This window comes from Pelodiscus sinensis, chromosome 1 (genome assembly GCF_052426305.1).
Source record: "Pelodiscus sinensis isolate ZL-2025 chromosome 1, ASM5242630v1, whole genome shotgun sequence".
NCBI lineage: Eukaryota > Metazoa > Chordata > Testudines > Trionychidae > Pelodiscus > Pelodiscus sinensis.
The window spans coordinates 214,669,533-214,682,749 of record NC_143052.1 but is presented as its reverse complement, the minus strand read 5'-3'; the positions used below and the strand labels follow the sequence as shown (position 1 = coordinate 214,682,749).

The 13,217-nt window shown below is 46.7% G+C and overlaps 1 protein-coding gene across 9 annotated transcripts in view; it reads right to left on the bottom strand.

Moving 5' to 3' along the window:
• Window positions 1-13,217, bottom strand: part of SCML2 (Scm polycomb group protein like 2) — a 139,882-nt gene that overhangs the window by 23,371 nt on the left and 103,294 nt on the right. For all 9 annotated transcript variants that reach the window (XM_075913888.2, XM_075913895.2, XM_006113370.4 and 6 more), the window contains 2 exons: window positions 7,109-7,241; window positions 3,419-3,622 (listed from right to left, as the gene is read on the bottom strand). In XM_075913888.2, coding sequence (XP_075770003.2) covers window positions 3,419-3,622; window positions 7,109-7,241 — 337 coding nt within the window. The remainder of the gene's footprint in view (window positions 1-3,418; window positions 3,623-7,108; window positions 7,242-13,217) is intronic.

Genomic DNA, 13,217 nt, shown 5'->3' with positions numbered 1-13,217 from the left:
TTTAATTTCTGTTATTTGCTTACTGAACAACAAGAAATGTCACATGTTTATAGGAAATAAAACAGAAAATAAATTATAGTATAGTATTTCTGAGATCTGGTTTGTTCACATGAACTGCTCATTTGTTGCAGACTGTTGTCTGTTACAAACACAATGACAGTCAGGAATAACTGGTTTACCATTTTAAGAAGCATTGTTATTCAACATTATATAATCCAATCCAGCCATCATCGTGTAGGTCAAGCTTCCATTTATTTCAGTAGGAACTCGGCCAACATAAGGATTCCAAGAAAAGACACCAATGATAGTTAAGTTGCTTTAAAAGTCAGTTTATTACATGGATCTGAAGACAACATGAAGGGTGATATGCTTTTACCTTATTCTATATTTGTTACATAAGAACAGCCATACTGGGTTAGATCAAAAATCCAGTATCCTTCCTTCTGACAGTGGCTAATGCCAGGTGTTTTGGACAGAATGAACAGAACAGGCAATCAAGTGAACTGTCCTGTCGTAAATTCCCAGCTTGTGGAAAACAGAGGCTAGGAACAATACCCTTGCATATCCTGGCAAATCGCCATTCATGGCCCTGTCCTCCATGAATTTCTCTAGCTCTTTTTTGAACACTGTTGTTATAGTCTTGGCTTTCACAACATCCTCTGACAAAAAGTGCACACTCAACCTATGAAGAAATACTTTTGTTTGAAACCTGTTTATTAATTTCATTTGGCTACCCCTAGTTCTTGTTTTATCAGAAGAAGTATACAGCACTCCCTTATTTACTTTATCCATCCCGGTCATCATTTTACAGACCTCTATCATATCCCACCTTAGTCAGCTATCTTCCAAGCTGAAAAGTCCCAATCTTATTAATCTCTCCTCATACAGAAACCATTCCATAAGCCTGATCACATCAGATAATAATGTATCACATCAGAAATCTAACAGGTAACAAACACATAATTTATGGCTAAAAGAAACAGATCTGTATGTAGAAATTTCTGCGGTTTTGCGATCTTGCTGTTCCCACTCATTATGTACAATTTGGGAGTGTCCAAGAGTTTAGTATGATGGGTCTCTTCAAAAAAATAAGAAATGCTAGAGAGCATCACATACCATTGATGGAGAAATCAGAGGTGTGCTTTCATAAACAACACCTTTGTAAGCATGACTTTAAATTGAACAAATCTGAATTAGGGGCCATACCATGTTGAGGATCATTCCATCATCAATAAGGGGAAATGTATTCAGTGTTAAAAACTTATCTAGTGTTGTTTATACTAGTATCAGAAAAGTGGGACAAGTAGCACCTCTAATATGAAGTAATGTTATGTAGGTACTTTGTAAATGCAGTAAATATAATTTAGTATCAAAATGCTACAATAGATGATGAATTGAGGATTACTCAATATGAGAACTGTTCAATTAGACTTAATTTTAGTCTGCTACTCTTCATTTTATTCTGCTAAATAATTCCTCTCCCTTCTCAGCACTCACACAGAGCTGGTCAGAAAACTTTTGACAAAACTTTTTTTTCAATAGAATCTGTCAACTTGTTGAAGCCGAAACATTTGAGAATAAGGCTTACTTTTAGTGAAATTCTGCCAGAAACCAGCTAGGATCCCAATGTTTTTCCTTCCAGCTTTCCTGCCCAGCTCCTTGGCAGCCTAACTAGCAGACTGATGGGACAGCCAGGAGGAGCAGGACTTCCAGGCTTGCACTTGTGGCTCCTCCTCAGCCTGGATTCCCAGTAGAGTCGGATGAAGAATGATAATTCCCTTCTGTAGAGACTTTTGGGCTTTTGTTCCAAATTGGAATTAAACCAACTTTCAAAATTACTAAACCCCCCAGTAAACAGAATTGTTGTTCTCTACCTAGTTCAATTTTCACCCTTTATTTATATATTCCTTGGGCGAAGATTTAGTCCCTTGCAAACAATCAATAAAAAACAAAGATAATGTGTATGAAATGTATTTTGTTCTTGCAATTTGACAGTTTTTTGTTTTAATTATTTATGGCAATGCTCAACATGCTAGTAAGCATGCTTTAATATTTACTGTACAAATAAACATGCCTTAGTAACAAAAACTCATTTGTACAGAGTGTCTAAACTTTTTTTTAAAGTAGTAAAGAGAGAGCTCCATTTTGGGTCCAAACTTGTATGCAAATTGTGCATGAGAGTTAGAGAAGTTCTGCTACATATGGGTCGGGATGCTGTACCATAACAGTGTCAGGCAGCAAGTTCGTTTATGAGAGCTTTCATAAACCTGCTTTCCACTAATCATTTTTCACGTCTGCTATTAATATAAGGAGATTAAAGTAAGGCAAGCCCTTTTTACTTCCAATGATGAAATTATGAATTAATGTCGCTTACGACTATACACAAGATCCAGAAGGGAGAAAAATGACAAGATGCAGATGCTAAGTCTGAGCTATGAGGATAATTTATATACAGAGCTGACCTTAGCGCATGTAAGAAATAAACCCACTCTATAGTACAGCAGTGGTTCTCAACAATAAGTGTGGGGCTCCCTGAGCAGGTTTCAGAGGGGCCACTAAGCCTAGCTGGTGTTAGACTTGCTGGGGTCCAGAGCAGAAAGCTGAAGCCCTGTTGTGCAGTCCTGCAACCTGGGGCTCAAAGCCTGAACAACATATCTTTGTGGTGCCCCCTGTTGCATGGGGCCTCAGGAAACTGCCCTGCTTGCTACCCCTTAATGCCGCCTCTGGCTTTTATATGCAGAAAAATATTTGTGGCATATGTGGGGCAAAAAGTTTTTAATAGCATATTGGGGAGAGGGTTCAGAAAGAAGTAGGTGAGAACCACTGTAGCAGAGGGCATAGATGCTCAAACACTGACCCTAAAACACTAAGAATATTAACACAGAAAAAAAAAGAGAAGCATCAGCAGTTCTGTTTAACATATGGGATCAGTTATCTGGAATCTAAGCAGATTAGTGTTAAACTTTTTACTCAGTTACAGCATCAAGAAAATAAACACCTTATGGATTATGGATATGACAAGAATTAATAAAGCTGAACTTTGACTTGCACTGAAATTACTTGACAAATGTTTGGCTATGGCTATTTACTGTGGTATTTTACAAATTCTATTTTGTAAGAAATCAAACAGTGCTATAAGGTGTACATGTGATTTTACGTAGTCACTGCTGAATTCAAATTAACAAAATTTCTTGTATCATTTTACAGCCTGTATTAAAATGTAAATTTAGTGCTGGCCATACATGTATGGCCACCTGTAAATGTAGCTACAATTGAGTATTCTTAGCTATGGTTAAATATTTACAAAAGTAACATAAAAACATTAATCACTGCTTTGCTACATCAACTCCCCTACTTTAGACCACACTCAAATTTCTCAAACATAACCCAGTGAACAAAGTGGAAAAATTCTGCATACCTGTTATCATCTCCCCTCCATGATGCCCTGACTTGAGGAATCCAAAGACTGTTTTGGATAGATAGGCACAGTCTACACAGGCCTGCACAGCCTGCTGAAGTACCACATTTACAGGGCCTGGTCCAAAGTGATCTGGAAGCTGCTGAACTTTCTTCTTATCCAGATGAGGTCCAGAGTTCCCATGCTTATTAACATAGACACAAACTGAAAAATTGCAAGCCATATTTATGGAATCTGCCCTGTTCAGTCATAATCACACTCAATCAAAATGTATTTCAGTGGCTCTCACTGAAAGTTGTATTGAATTAAGTCGATGCGCATAAAATGCAAAAACACCATGCACCTTCTGTACATGCATTACTTTAATAACACAATTTACCACTCATTTCAATAGTTTACAACTTAACATACAATGCAGAAATGGATAAATCATGAATTCTAGCAGATTATAGTAAAAACAGGATATTGACCAGGTTGCCAAAACTGTTAGCTAGACAGGCTTCCCTTTTCCATTCTAGAAGACCACCTGGCACTCAACTGTCCACCTCTGTATCCCAGTCTGTTTTAAAGCAACTCCAAGGCATTTCCCTTTGCACTACATGTTCAAAATGGCATCTTCGGTGTATTGTCTCCACATTAACACGAAATGTATCTTGGTTATCTTCTACTTAACAAAATGCATTACTGTAAAATGTCCTGTGTTACTGTTACAATTAAAGTCTAACTAAACAACAGTCAAGTTCGTTTTAAGATGACACTTTTTCCAGAAACAAAATAAAACAAGCAATGATCCAAGAAAAGACAGGCACCTGTAATAACTCAAAAGCTACTATGGGGATCACACTCTATGGCTAAAACAGAATACAGGGTGAAAGTCTGACCCCGCTAAATTCAATACATGTTTTTCCATGTATTTCAGTGGGACCAGAATTTATTGTTGTCTAATAAGGGTATGCTTTGGTGATGTTGCAATAGACTAAAGCATTAAATAAAATACAAGAATCCTGTTTTTTAATGGATTACAGTATTATTTGGGCACAAAGGAAACTTAGATTTTTCAAATTATTGAGACTTGCAAAATACTGTAATGTTCCTGAACTCTGCATTCATGTCTCTTTTCTGATTCACAGAAGAAGCGGTGGGAGGCACATTTTTGGATGTGGAGAGAATTAGAAACTCTGTAAAATATTAAACTCTTATTTGGCATCAATAATGTTTGTAAACTTGAAAGAATTGTTTTAATATGAAACCATTGCCTATTCTGCTCCAACGCTGTCTAGCAGTAAAGGACGGGATAGCTGCAAGTACGCAGAGAAAGCAAAGCAGTGGGACAGTTTCTTTGTAAAAATAGCTTAAAATGGCAAAACAATTAAAAACATGGTAAACTTTTCCACACTGTTTTTGGGTACTTTAGCAGGTCCCAGGATTTGATGATGACCAAACAGCTGACAATTTACGAACTGTCCCATTACAGTATAATAAAGAGACTGTAGGGATAACATATCAATGTATTAAAAATGTGATTCCCCCAAATGGAAGTGACTCCCCATAATTTGTTCCCCACAACTTAAAAGTGTTTAGATTTATTATTAATTCTTATTCTTATTATTTGTTAAGATTGTTAAATGTTTAGATTTATTATTATTATTATTGCCCCTTTAGAATATAATGTATTAGGTCGTGTAACTTAGAACTGTTAAGAATATAATCCTATGTAGCCAGAAACAGCCCCCCCTCTGTGCCCCAGGGCATGCTCAAGCTTGTGCAAGGGGCTGCTTGAAATTGACATTGCAGAGATACATTATAACAATGCATTGTCAAGCCACTAACTCTGCTATGGGAGCCAAGCCCTGCAATTGACTAAGGGCATTGTTACTTAATTGACGCCTGTTCTCTTTAAAACATTGTAACTTTATTCAGCACTCAGAGAATGTTTTAAGCAATACCACCCAGAAACTTTTTGTAACTACAACTCTGATATATGTAAAGTTATTATTATACAAAAATATTGTATGGGAAACATTAATTAAGGAATGTATGTAAGAGAGTGTGCTTGGATGAGGAGTGAATGGTTCTGAGAGGTGCCAGCCTGAGAATACAGCAACAAAGGGCTGAAGAAGGCGTCAGGTGCCAGTGCAACCAAAAGGTGTCAAGTGGAGAAAACCAAGTACTGGAGGTCCACCCGATGAGATCACTGACGAGCACCTGGCAGCCACCCTGGAGACATCAGCATGATGCAGCAATTTCCAGAGACTGGAATAGGAAGAAATTCCTATAAGAACTGGACTAAAAAACTATGGAATCAGAGGCCAAGGTTCTGCTGCCAGCCTACCAGGAGCTTCAGATGCGCATCTGATCAGGACTTCGCTCCCCACTACCATCACTTGTGTACAGAATACCTGGCCAGTATTCTGTCACAAGCAACTTCCAGGCTGGTAACTATAACAAATACACAGAACCTGAATGAATGGATGAATGAATGTTTATATGTATAAGGGTTAAGTAGTTAAACAACATTGTTTGCTTCTATCTTTTCTTTATTTTTTTATTATTATCTTTACAATAAATGTGGCTTTTTGCCTTTTCTCCCTCATAAGATCCTGCTTGCTTTTATTGGTACAACAAGACTGCTTAGAGGGCTGTTTAGCTCTAACTAGTTGACTCCTTTTCCAGGACCACTTTATAATATAGTTCATTGCCTTTCCATTTTAAATGAGTTCTTGTTTTAACCTGGCCTATTTCTCCTGGATTTTGTTTTTTCCAGTGAAAAACTATGCGACAATCACATCTTCTTCTCTATTTCCATACTCTCTGGAGTATAACAGTAGTATCTGATGTTCTTTTAGAAACAGTCATTTCCAGTACATTTTATTACTGGATAGGACAGAAGTAAGGTGAGACAAAGCATGCCCTTTCTTCTTCATCTACCATTGTATCCCAGGTGATGGAAAGCTTTTGAAAGTGCTATGGAGTTTCTGATTTACACACAAAAAAAACGCTTGCTAACCAGACATCAGATTCCTGATATTCTGGTGTTTCCTGCCATTGAACATTGCACCAAATAACAGTTTTACCTACGTACATTTGGAGAACTGAAATATAAAAATATATTTTCATATGATGATGTTAGCAAAACAATTTATTTTCAGCAGGTGTTCTCATTGGTGTCCGGTAGCTTAGGCGGGGGATAGCTCTGCCTTCCCAAAACACCAGCCTGGCCCCGCCCACAGTCCATCCCCAGAACACATGCCCCCAACACCTGCCCTCCCTGTGTTCCTGGCTAGAGAGGCTAGAACCACACGACCATGTCTCCTCCCCCAGTGCTCCGGTAGCTGTGCTATGCGCATGCACCCCTTCGCCTCTCTGCCCCTCCCAGGTGCTCTGGGGAGGCTGGAGAGCACTAGACATGCTTCCCTGCCTCCTTCCTTCCCCACTGCTCCGGGAGCTGCGCTGTGTGTACGCTGTCCCACCCCCTTCCCTGAAAGGACATGCTTGGTGCGCTGCCCTGCCCTGTCTCCTCCCCTCCGCATGGGGGGGCAGGGCCTCAGCACAGGGGGCAGGGCTATAGGTGGCCCCCAGCTGCACCAACCGCCCCTGGGTTTTTTAGAATAGTAGCAGCATAAAACAATCTTACTGTTTTTTTTCTATAAAGGGGAGAGTAATTTCATACATTCAGAGTTCCTCCTATACCTGTGGATATAACTGGCGATGTTGGACCAACAATGCCAACTCCATCTTTAAGTATCTGTGTACTGCCACTGTCTGCTTCAGAAGTAAGCAGAGGAGAAGGTGCAGGAGGAGATTTCACTGGCAAGATTTTTTTCTGTTGAAAAAAAACCCCGAACACAAAATCAGTAATGACCTTTTCTTAAACAATTTTCATTCATAAACAAACTATGCACCATCAGTCACCATTCGCTATTGAGGTAAAGAACACACACCTTCAGCTTTCCACCTACTGCAGTGAAACTCAGCTCCTTCTCCATGAAGAAGTTCTAGAAACATTAACCCACTCAGGGTATTAATCTATAACAAGACAGACTTTATGACTTTGGAACACAGATCAAGTCATCTCTGGGTATGTTTACACTGGTGTAATTTCCAGCTTTGATAAATATATCCATGCTAGGTTTCATTGAACTAGCATACTAAAAATAAAAGCATAACTGCCAAGTATGATCTCATCTAGAACCTTAAGGAAGGTACTTGGGATGGATATTGCTATGGCTACACTTCTATATGTTCATGTACTACCTCAACCAGAGTTAGATCAAGAACATCTACCTGAGCTGGAAATTATGTGTTGGTTTACTCTCCTCTGCTTCATGCCCTGAACTGATCAAGTCTCTGAATAGGCTGATTGGGCTTTCAGGCAGCTCCAGCAGACAGCCTCCTTAAGGCTAAGGTACTGTAGGAAAAGAAGAGGTTACTTACCTCGTAACTGTATTCTCTGAGATGTGTTGCTCATGTCCATTCTGATTAGGTGTACGCGCACCATGTGCACGGATTCCGGAGCTTTTTTCCATTGGCAGTATCCATAGGGCCAGCAGGGAGCCCCCTGGAGTGGCGCTGGTATACCAGTGCATATATACCCCTGCTGGCCCCTCCACCCCCTCAGTTCCTTCTTGCCGGCTCCTTCCGACACGGGGAGGTGGGTGGGATGCAGAATGGACATGAGCAACACATCTCAAAGAACTACAGTTACGAGGTAAGTAACCTCTTCTTCTTCTTCGAGTGCTTGCTCATATCCATTCTGATTAGGTGAGTCCCTAGCTGTGTCCCCCCTCCGGAGGTGGGGTCGGAAGGTGACTAACTACTCCATTATCATTCTGTAGAGCACAGAACTGCCCTCCCGATGGCAGCATCCTCCCTGGCCAATTGCATAATTGCATAATGCTCCGCAAAAGTGTGCACCGAAGACCAGGTTGCTGCCCTGCAGATTTCCAAGATCGGCACGCAGGCCAGGAACGTCGCCGACGTTGCCTGGGCTCTCGTGGAATGTGCCATTATGCGCGGCGGTGATCTACCCGCGCCCTCGTAGCACAATCGAATGCAGGAAGTAATCCACGAGGATATACACTGCGCCGAGACTGGCTGCCCACACATTCTTTCCGCCACTGAAATAAACAATTGAGTTGACTTATGGAACTCTCGTGTCCTATCTATATAAAAAGCCAATGCCCTCCTAACATCCAGGCAGTGCAAAGCCTGTGGCTTGGGGTAAAACACTGGCAGGTAGATATCCTGGGACATATGGAAGTGCGAGACATCCTTGGGAAGGAACCCCTGGTGTGGACGCAACCTCACCTTATCTTTAAAAAACACCATGTAGGGTGGTTCTGAGATAAGAGCCCTAAGCTCTGACACCCTCATGGCCGAGGTAATGGCCACGAGGAAAGCTACCTTATAGGACCGGTGCTTCAAAGAGCATGAAGCCAGAGGCTCGAACGGGGGCTTCATAAGGGCAGTCAGGACCAGGTTAAGATCCCAAGTTGGGACCGGAGGTCTCTCATATGGCATCATTCTGTCAATTCCCTTCAGAAATCTTTTAACCAAGGGATTGGCAAAGATAGACCTTTGGCCCTCTCCTCTCCTCCCCCCCCCCCCCCGGCGTGGAAAGCCGCTATGGCCGCCAGGTGTACCCTTAGGGAGGCTGTGGTTAGACCCTGTTTCCGCAGGTGGAGAAGGAATTCCAAGACAGTCAGAACCGCACCTTCACCCGGAGAGAGCGTCCTGCCCTCCAGCCATGAGGTAAACCTCTTCCACTTAGCCTCGTAAAGGGCCCTAGTGGACGGCTTTCTACTTTCTAGGAGGACCTCCTGGACTGCTCTGGAGCAGGCTTGCTCCGTCACTGAGAGCCACTGAGGAGCCACGCTGCTAGGTGCAGAGATGGTAGGCTCGGGTGGAGTGCTACCCTGGCCTCACAGCTCTGAGTGATTAGATCCGGCACGAGGGGTAGCGTGAGCGGGCCCTCCACGGTCAGATCCAGCAGGGTGGTTAACCAGTACTGCCGGGCCACACTGGCGCTATCAGGATGATCTGGGCCCCGAACCTCTGCACTCTGAGGAGTGTGTCGTGGATCAGAGGGAACGGGGGGAAGGCATAGAGTAGTCCCCTGGGCCAGCTGATCTGCAGTGCATCGCCCCAAGAGCCCAGACTGTGTCCCATGTACGAACAGTACTCCCTGCACTTGGCGTTGCTCAGAGTCACAAACAGGTCCAGGCGGGGAGACCTCCACCTTTGGAAAACCCCGTGAAGTACGTCCCACCTTAGCACCCACTCGTGTGCCTGGATCCAACGGCTGAGCCTGTCTGCTAGCCCGTTCCTGGTTCCCGGAAGGTGAGATGCCGCCAGGTAAATACTGTAGGCTATACACAGTTCCCATAGATCTAGGGCTTCCCGGCACAGGGGAGAGGAACGCGCCCCACCCTGCTTGTTGATATAAAACATGGCCGTGGTGTTGTCTGTCAGCACCGCCACCACTCTGTTCTGCAAGTGGGGAAGGAACGCCCTGCAGGCCAACCTGACTGCCCGCAGTTCCTTGATATTTATATGGAGGTGAACCTCCTCTGTTGACCTTGCGTCCTGAGGTTGCCCAGGTGAGCGCCCCATCCCAGGTCCGAAGCGTCCGTGACCAGCTGCACTGACGGGGACGCTTTGGTGAATCGGACCCCCGCACACACCGTGCCCTTGTCCTTCCACCAGTCCAGCGAACGAAGAATGTCCTGAGGAATAGCCACTACCGCATCTAGCGGCGACCTCAAAAGGTTGTGCGCTACCCTGAGCCACCCCTGCAACGGGCGCATGCGCAGCCTGGCGTGTTGGACCACGTAAGTGCACGCCGCCATGTGGCCTAGGAGCCTCATACAGGTCTTCACCGTCATAGTTGGGAACTCCTGCAGCCCCACTACCAGCGAGTGAATAGCCATGAATCTGTCTCTCAGTAGAGACGCCTTGCCCAAAGGCGAGTCCAGATGGGCCCCCACAAAGTCTATGACTTGCGTGGGATCTAGCAATGATTTGGCATCATTTATGAGGAGGCCGAGGCTCTTGAACAGAGCCCTGGCCCGTGAGACATGATCCAATACCTGTTCTGGAGACTTGCCCCTTATGAGCCAATCGTCCAGATATGGAAACACTTGGACCCTGTGCCACGGCAGAAACACGGCTACCACTGTCACACATTTGGTAAAGACTCTTGGGGCTGTACACAGTCCGAATGGGAGGACCTTAAACTGGAAGTGGTCCTGTCCCACCACGAACCGTAGAAATTTTCTGTGACTTGGAAAAATTGAAATATGGAAGTACGCATCTTTCAAGTCGAGAGCAGCGTACCAGTCCCCCTTTCCGAGCTATGGGATGATGCAAGCTAGTGTCACCATCCTGAACTTTGCTTTCCTTATAAAGGTGTTCAGGTTTCGGAGGTCTAATATGGGGCGCATGCCCCCTTTCGCCTTGGGTACTAGGAAGTAGCGAAAGTAGAAACCCTTTCCTTTCACATCTGGGGGCACTCTTTCTATGGCCCCTAGCGTCAACAGGTTGGACACCTCCTGCCGAAGGAGTGTCTCGTGAGAAGGGTCCCTGAAGAGGGAAGGGGAGGGAGGGTGGGAGGCAGGACAGGAAAGGAAGGGGATAGTATATCCCTGCTTTACCAGGTCTAGGACACAACGGTCCGACGTGATCTTTATCCATTCCTAGTAAAAGAGGGAAAGACGGTCCCCAAAGAGTGGGCAGGTAGGTGCGACTGATACTCTGCTCTCTGGCGTACCTTCAAAATGAGGGCTTAGTTTGGTGACTGGGTGACGGTCCTGAGCCTCTCTCGGAGTCTGACTGAGGGCCCCTACGCCTACCTCTAAAGAGGTCAGGGCGGCTATTGTTGCAGCCCCTCCTGCGACCCCTATCATTGTTTTGCCCCCGTCTGGGATAGGGTCTAGCCTGGAAGGAGCGCCTCTGAGGTGCCGGGGTATGTATCCCTAGCGACTTCAACGTCGCTCTTAAGTCCTTCAAGCTATGAAGCTTGGAATCAGTCTGCTCTGAAAACAAGCCCGGCCCCTCAAAAGGTAGGTCCTGAATTGTGGTCTGCACCTCGGGCGGGATCCCAGACACCTGCAACCACGCACTGCGCCTCATGACCACCCCCGTGGCCATAGTGCGGGCTGCCGAATCAGCCGCGTCCAAGGCCGCCTGGAGAGAGGTACACGCCACTGCCTTTCCCTCTTCCGTCAGGGCCCCGAATTCCTGGCGGGATTCAGGGGGAAGCTGGCTGGAAAATTTCTGCATTGATGCCCACGTGTTAAAGGCATAACACCCCAGCATTAGTTGCTGGTTAGCTATACGTAGCTGGAGGCCCCCCGTGGCGTAGGCCTTCCAGCCAAGCAGGTCCAATTTCTTGGGCTCCTTCGCCTTCGGTGTAGGACCTGGAGGCCCTTGGCGCTCCTTCTGCCCTGCGGCCTGTACCACTATGGATCTCGGTGCCGGGTGGTTAAAAAGATGCTCGTGCCCTGCTTGGGGTACGTAGTACCTTCTCTCGACCCCCTTTTGGGTCGGGGCAATGGAGGCCGGCGTCTGCCACAGAGTTTTCAACAGTTTGTCCACCGTTTTATTCAGTGGGAGCGCCACTCGGCCAGGGCCCGCTGCCACTATGATGTCCACCATAGGATCTTGGTCCTCGTGTACCTCCTCGTGCTGGACCGCAAGGTTGACCGCCAGCCTTCGGAGCGGCTCCTGGTGCGCCCTGGAGTCCATTGACAGGGGCTGGGGCGCGGGGTCGGCCAGGGCCTCGTCCGGCGAAGATGACGAGAACTCTCTTGAGGGGACTGCCTCCTCCTCACCGAGCTGTGTCTCTGGTTCCCCTTGGGCCAAGATGTCCATAGAGACTGAGCCCGGCTGGGACATAGCCTCCTGCCCGTGACCGATTACCAGAGGTCTTGGCATCGCCACCATGGACGAGCTGTCTCCAGGCGGAGGGGCTGTCAAAGGGGTGGCAGATGGGGTGCTGCTCCTACGGGACGACCCTGCCACCGGCACCGTAGGGGGAGGCCCCTGGGCCTGGTGGTATGCCCAGGGCGTCCAGAATGACCACTGAGGTTGCCCCTGCCACTGCTGCTGGTCCACTGGTTCCCAGTGAGATGATCTGACCGATGAACGAGACCTATGACGGGATCGTGACCTGTATGATGACCTGGCCGATGCCACCGATTTGGCCTCAGACTCCGAAGAGTACTTCGATGCCGACCAGGGAGGGGCCGATGAAGCCTGTACCTTTCGCTGTGCTGCCATGGCCGATGGCTTGCCCCTGTGCACCGCACGTGGTGCCGGTGGGGGCATAAGTGGAGGTCCTTGCTGTAGCGGTACCGAGCCCAGCTGCATCTGATAGGCCGGTAAGTAACCCGCCGGTGCCGCCACGTGCTGCGGCACCGCGGTCTGCTGCTGGGTTGGCGCTCCCATGGTGTGAGCAGAGATCAGTGCCGGGAGAGGCATCAGCATAGGTGCCGTGCGGGGCGCTGGCTGTGGCACCGCGGTCGGCGTATAAGTACGGTGCGGGGCCCTGCACCGCCCAAGGGCCCATCTGCGGCACCGGTCCCTGCACCGGTGCCGCCGGCGCCACAAGCGCACTCGCTCCCGGTGCCGCTGCCGGTGCTGCCAGGAAGGGGCCCGGGGTCGGTGCCGGCGTTCGTCCCGGCTCCGGTGCTCTTCCCGAAACTGGGAAAAACTGCTGCTGGGCCGAGGCCTGCCCTTCGCCCAGAGGGTCCCACGACCCGGCCATAGCCTGCTGGGGGGCACTTGAGGCCGACGCCAG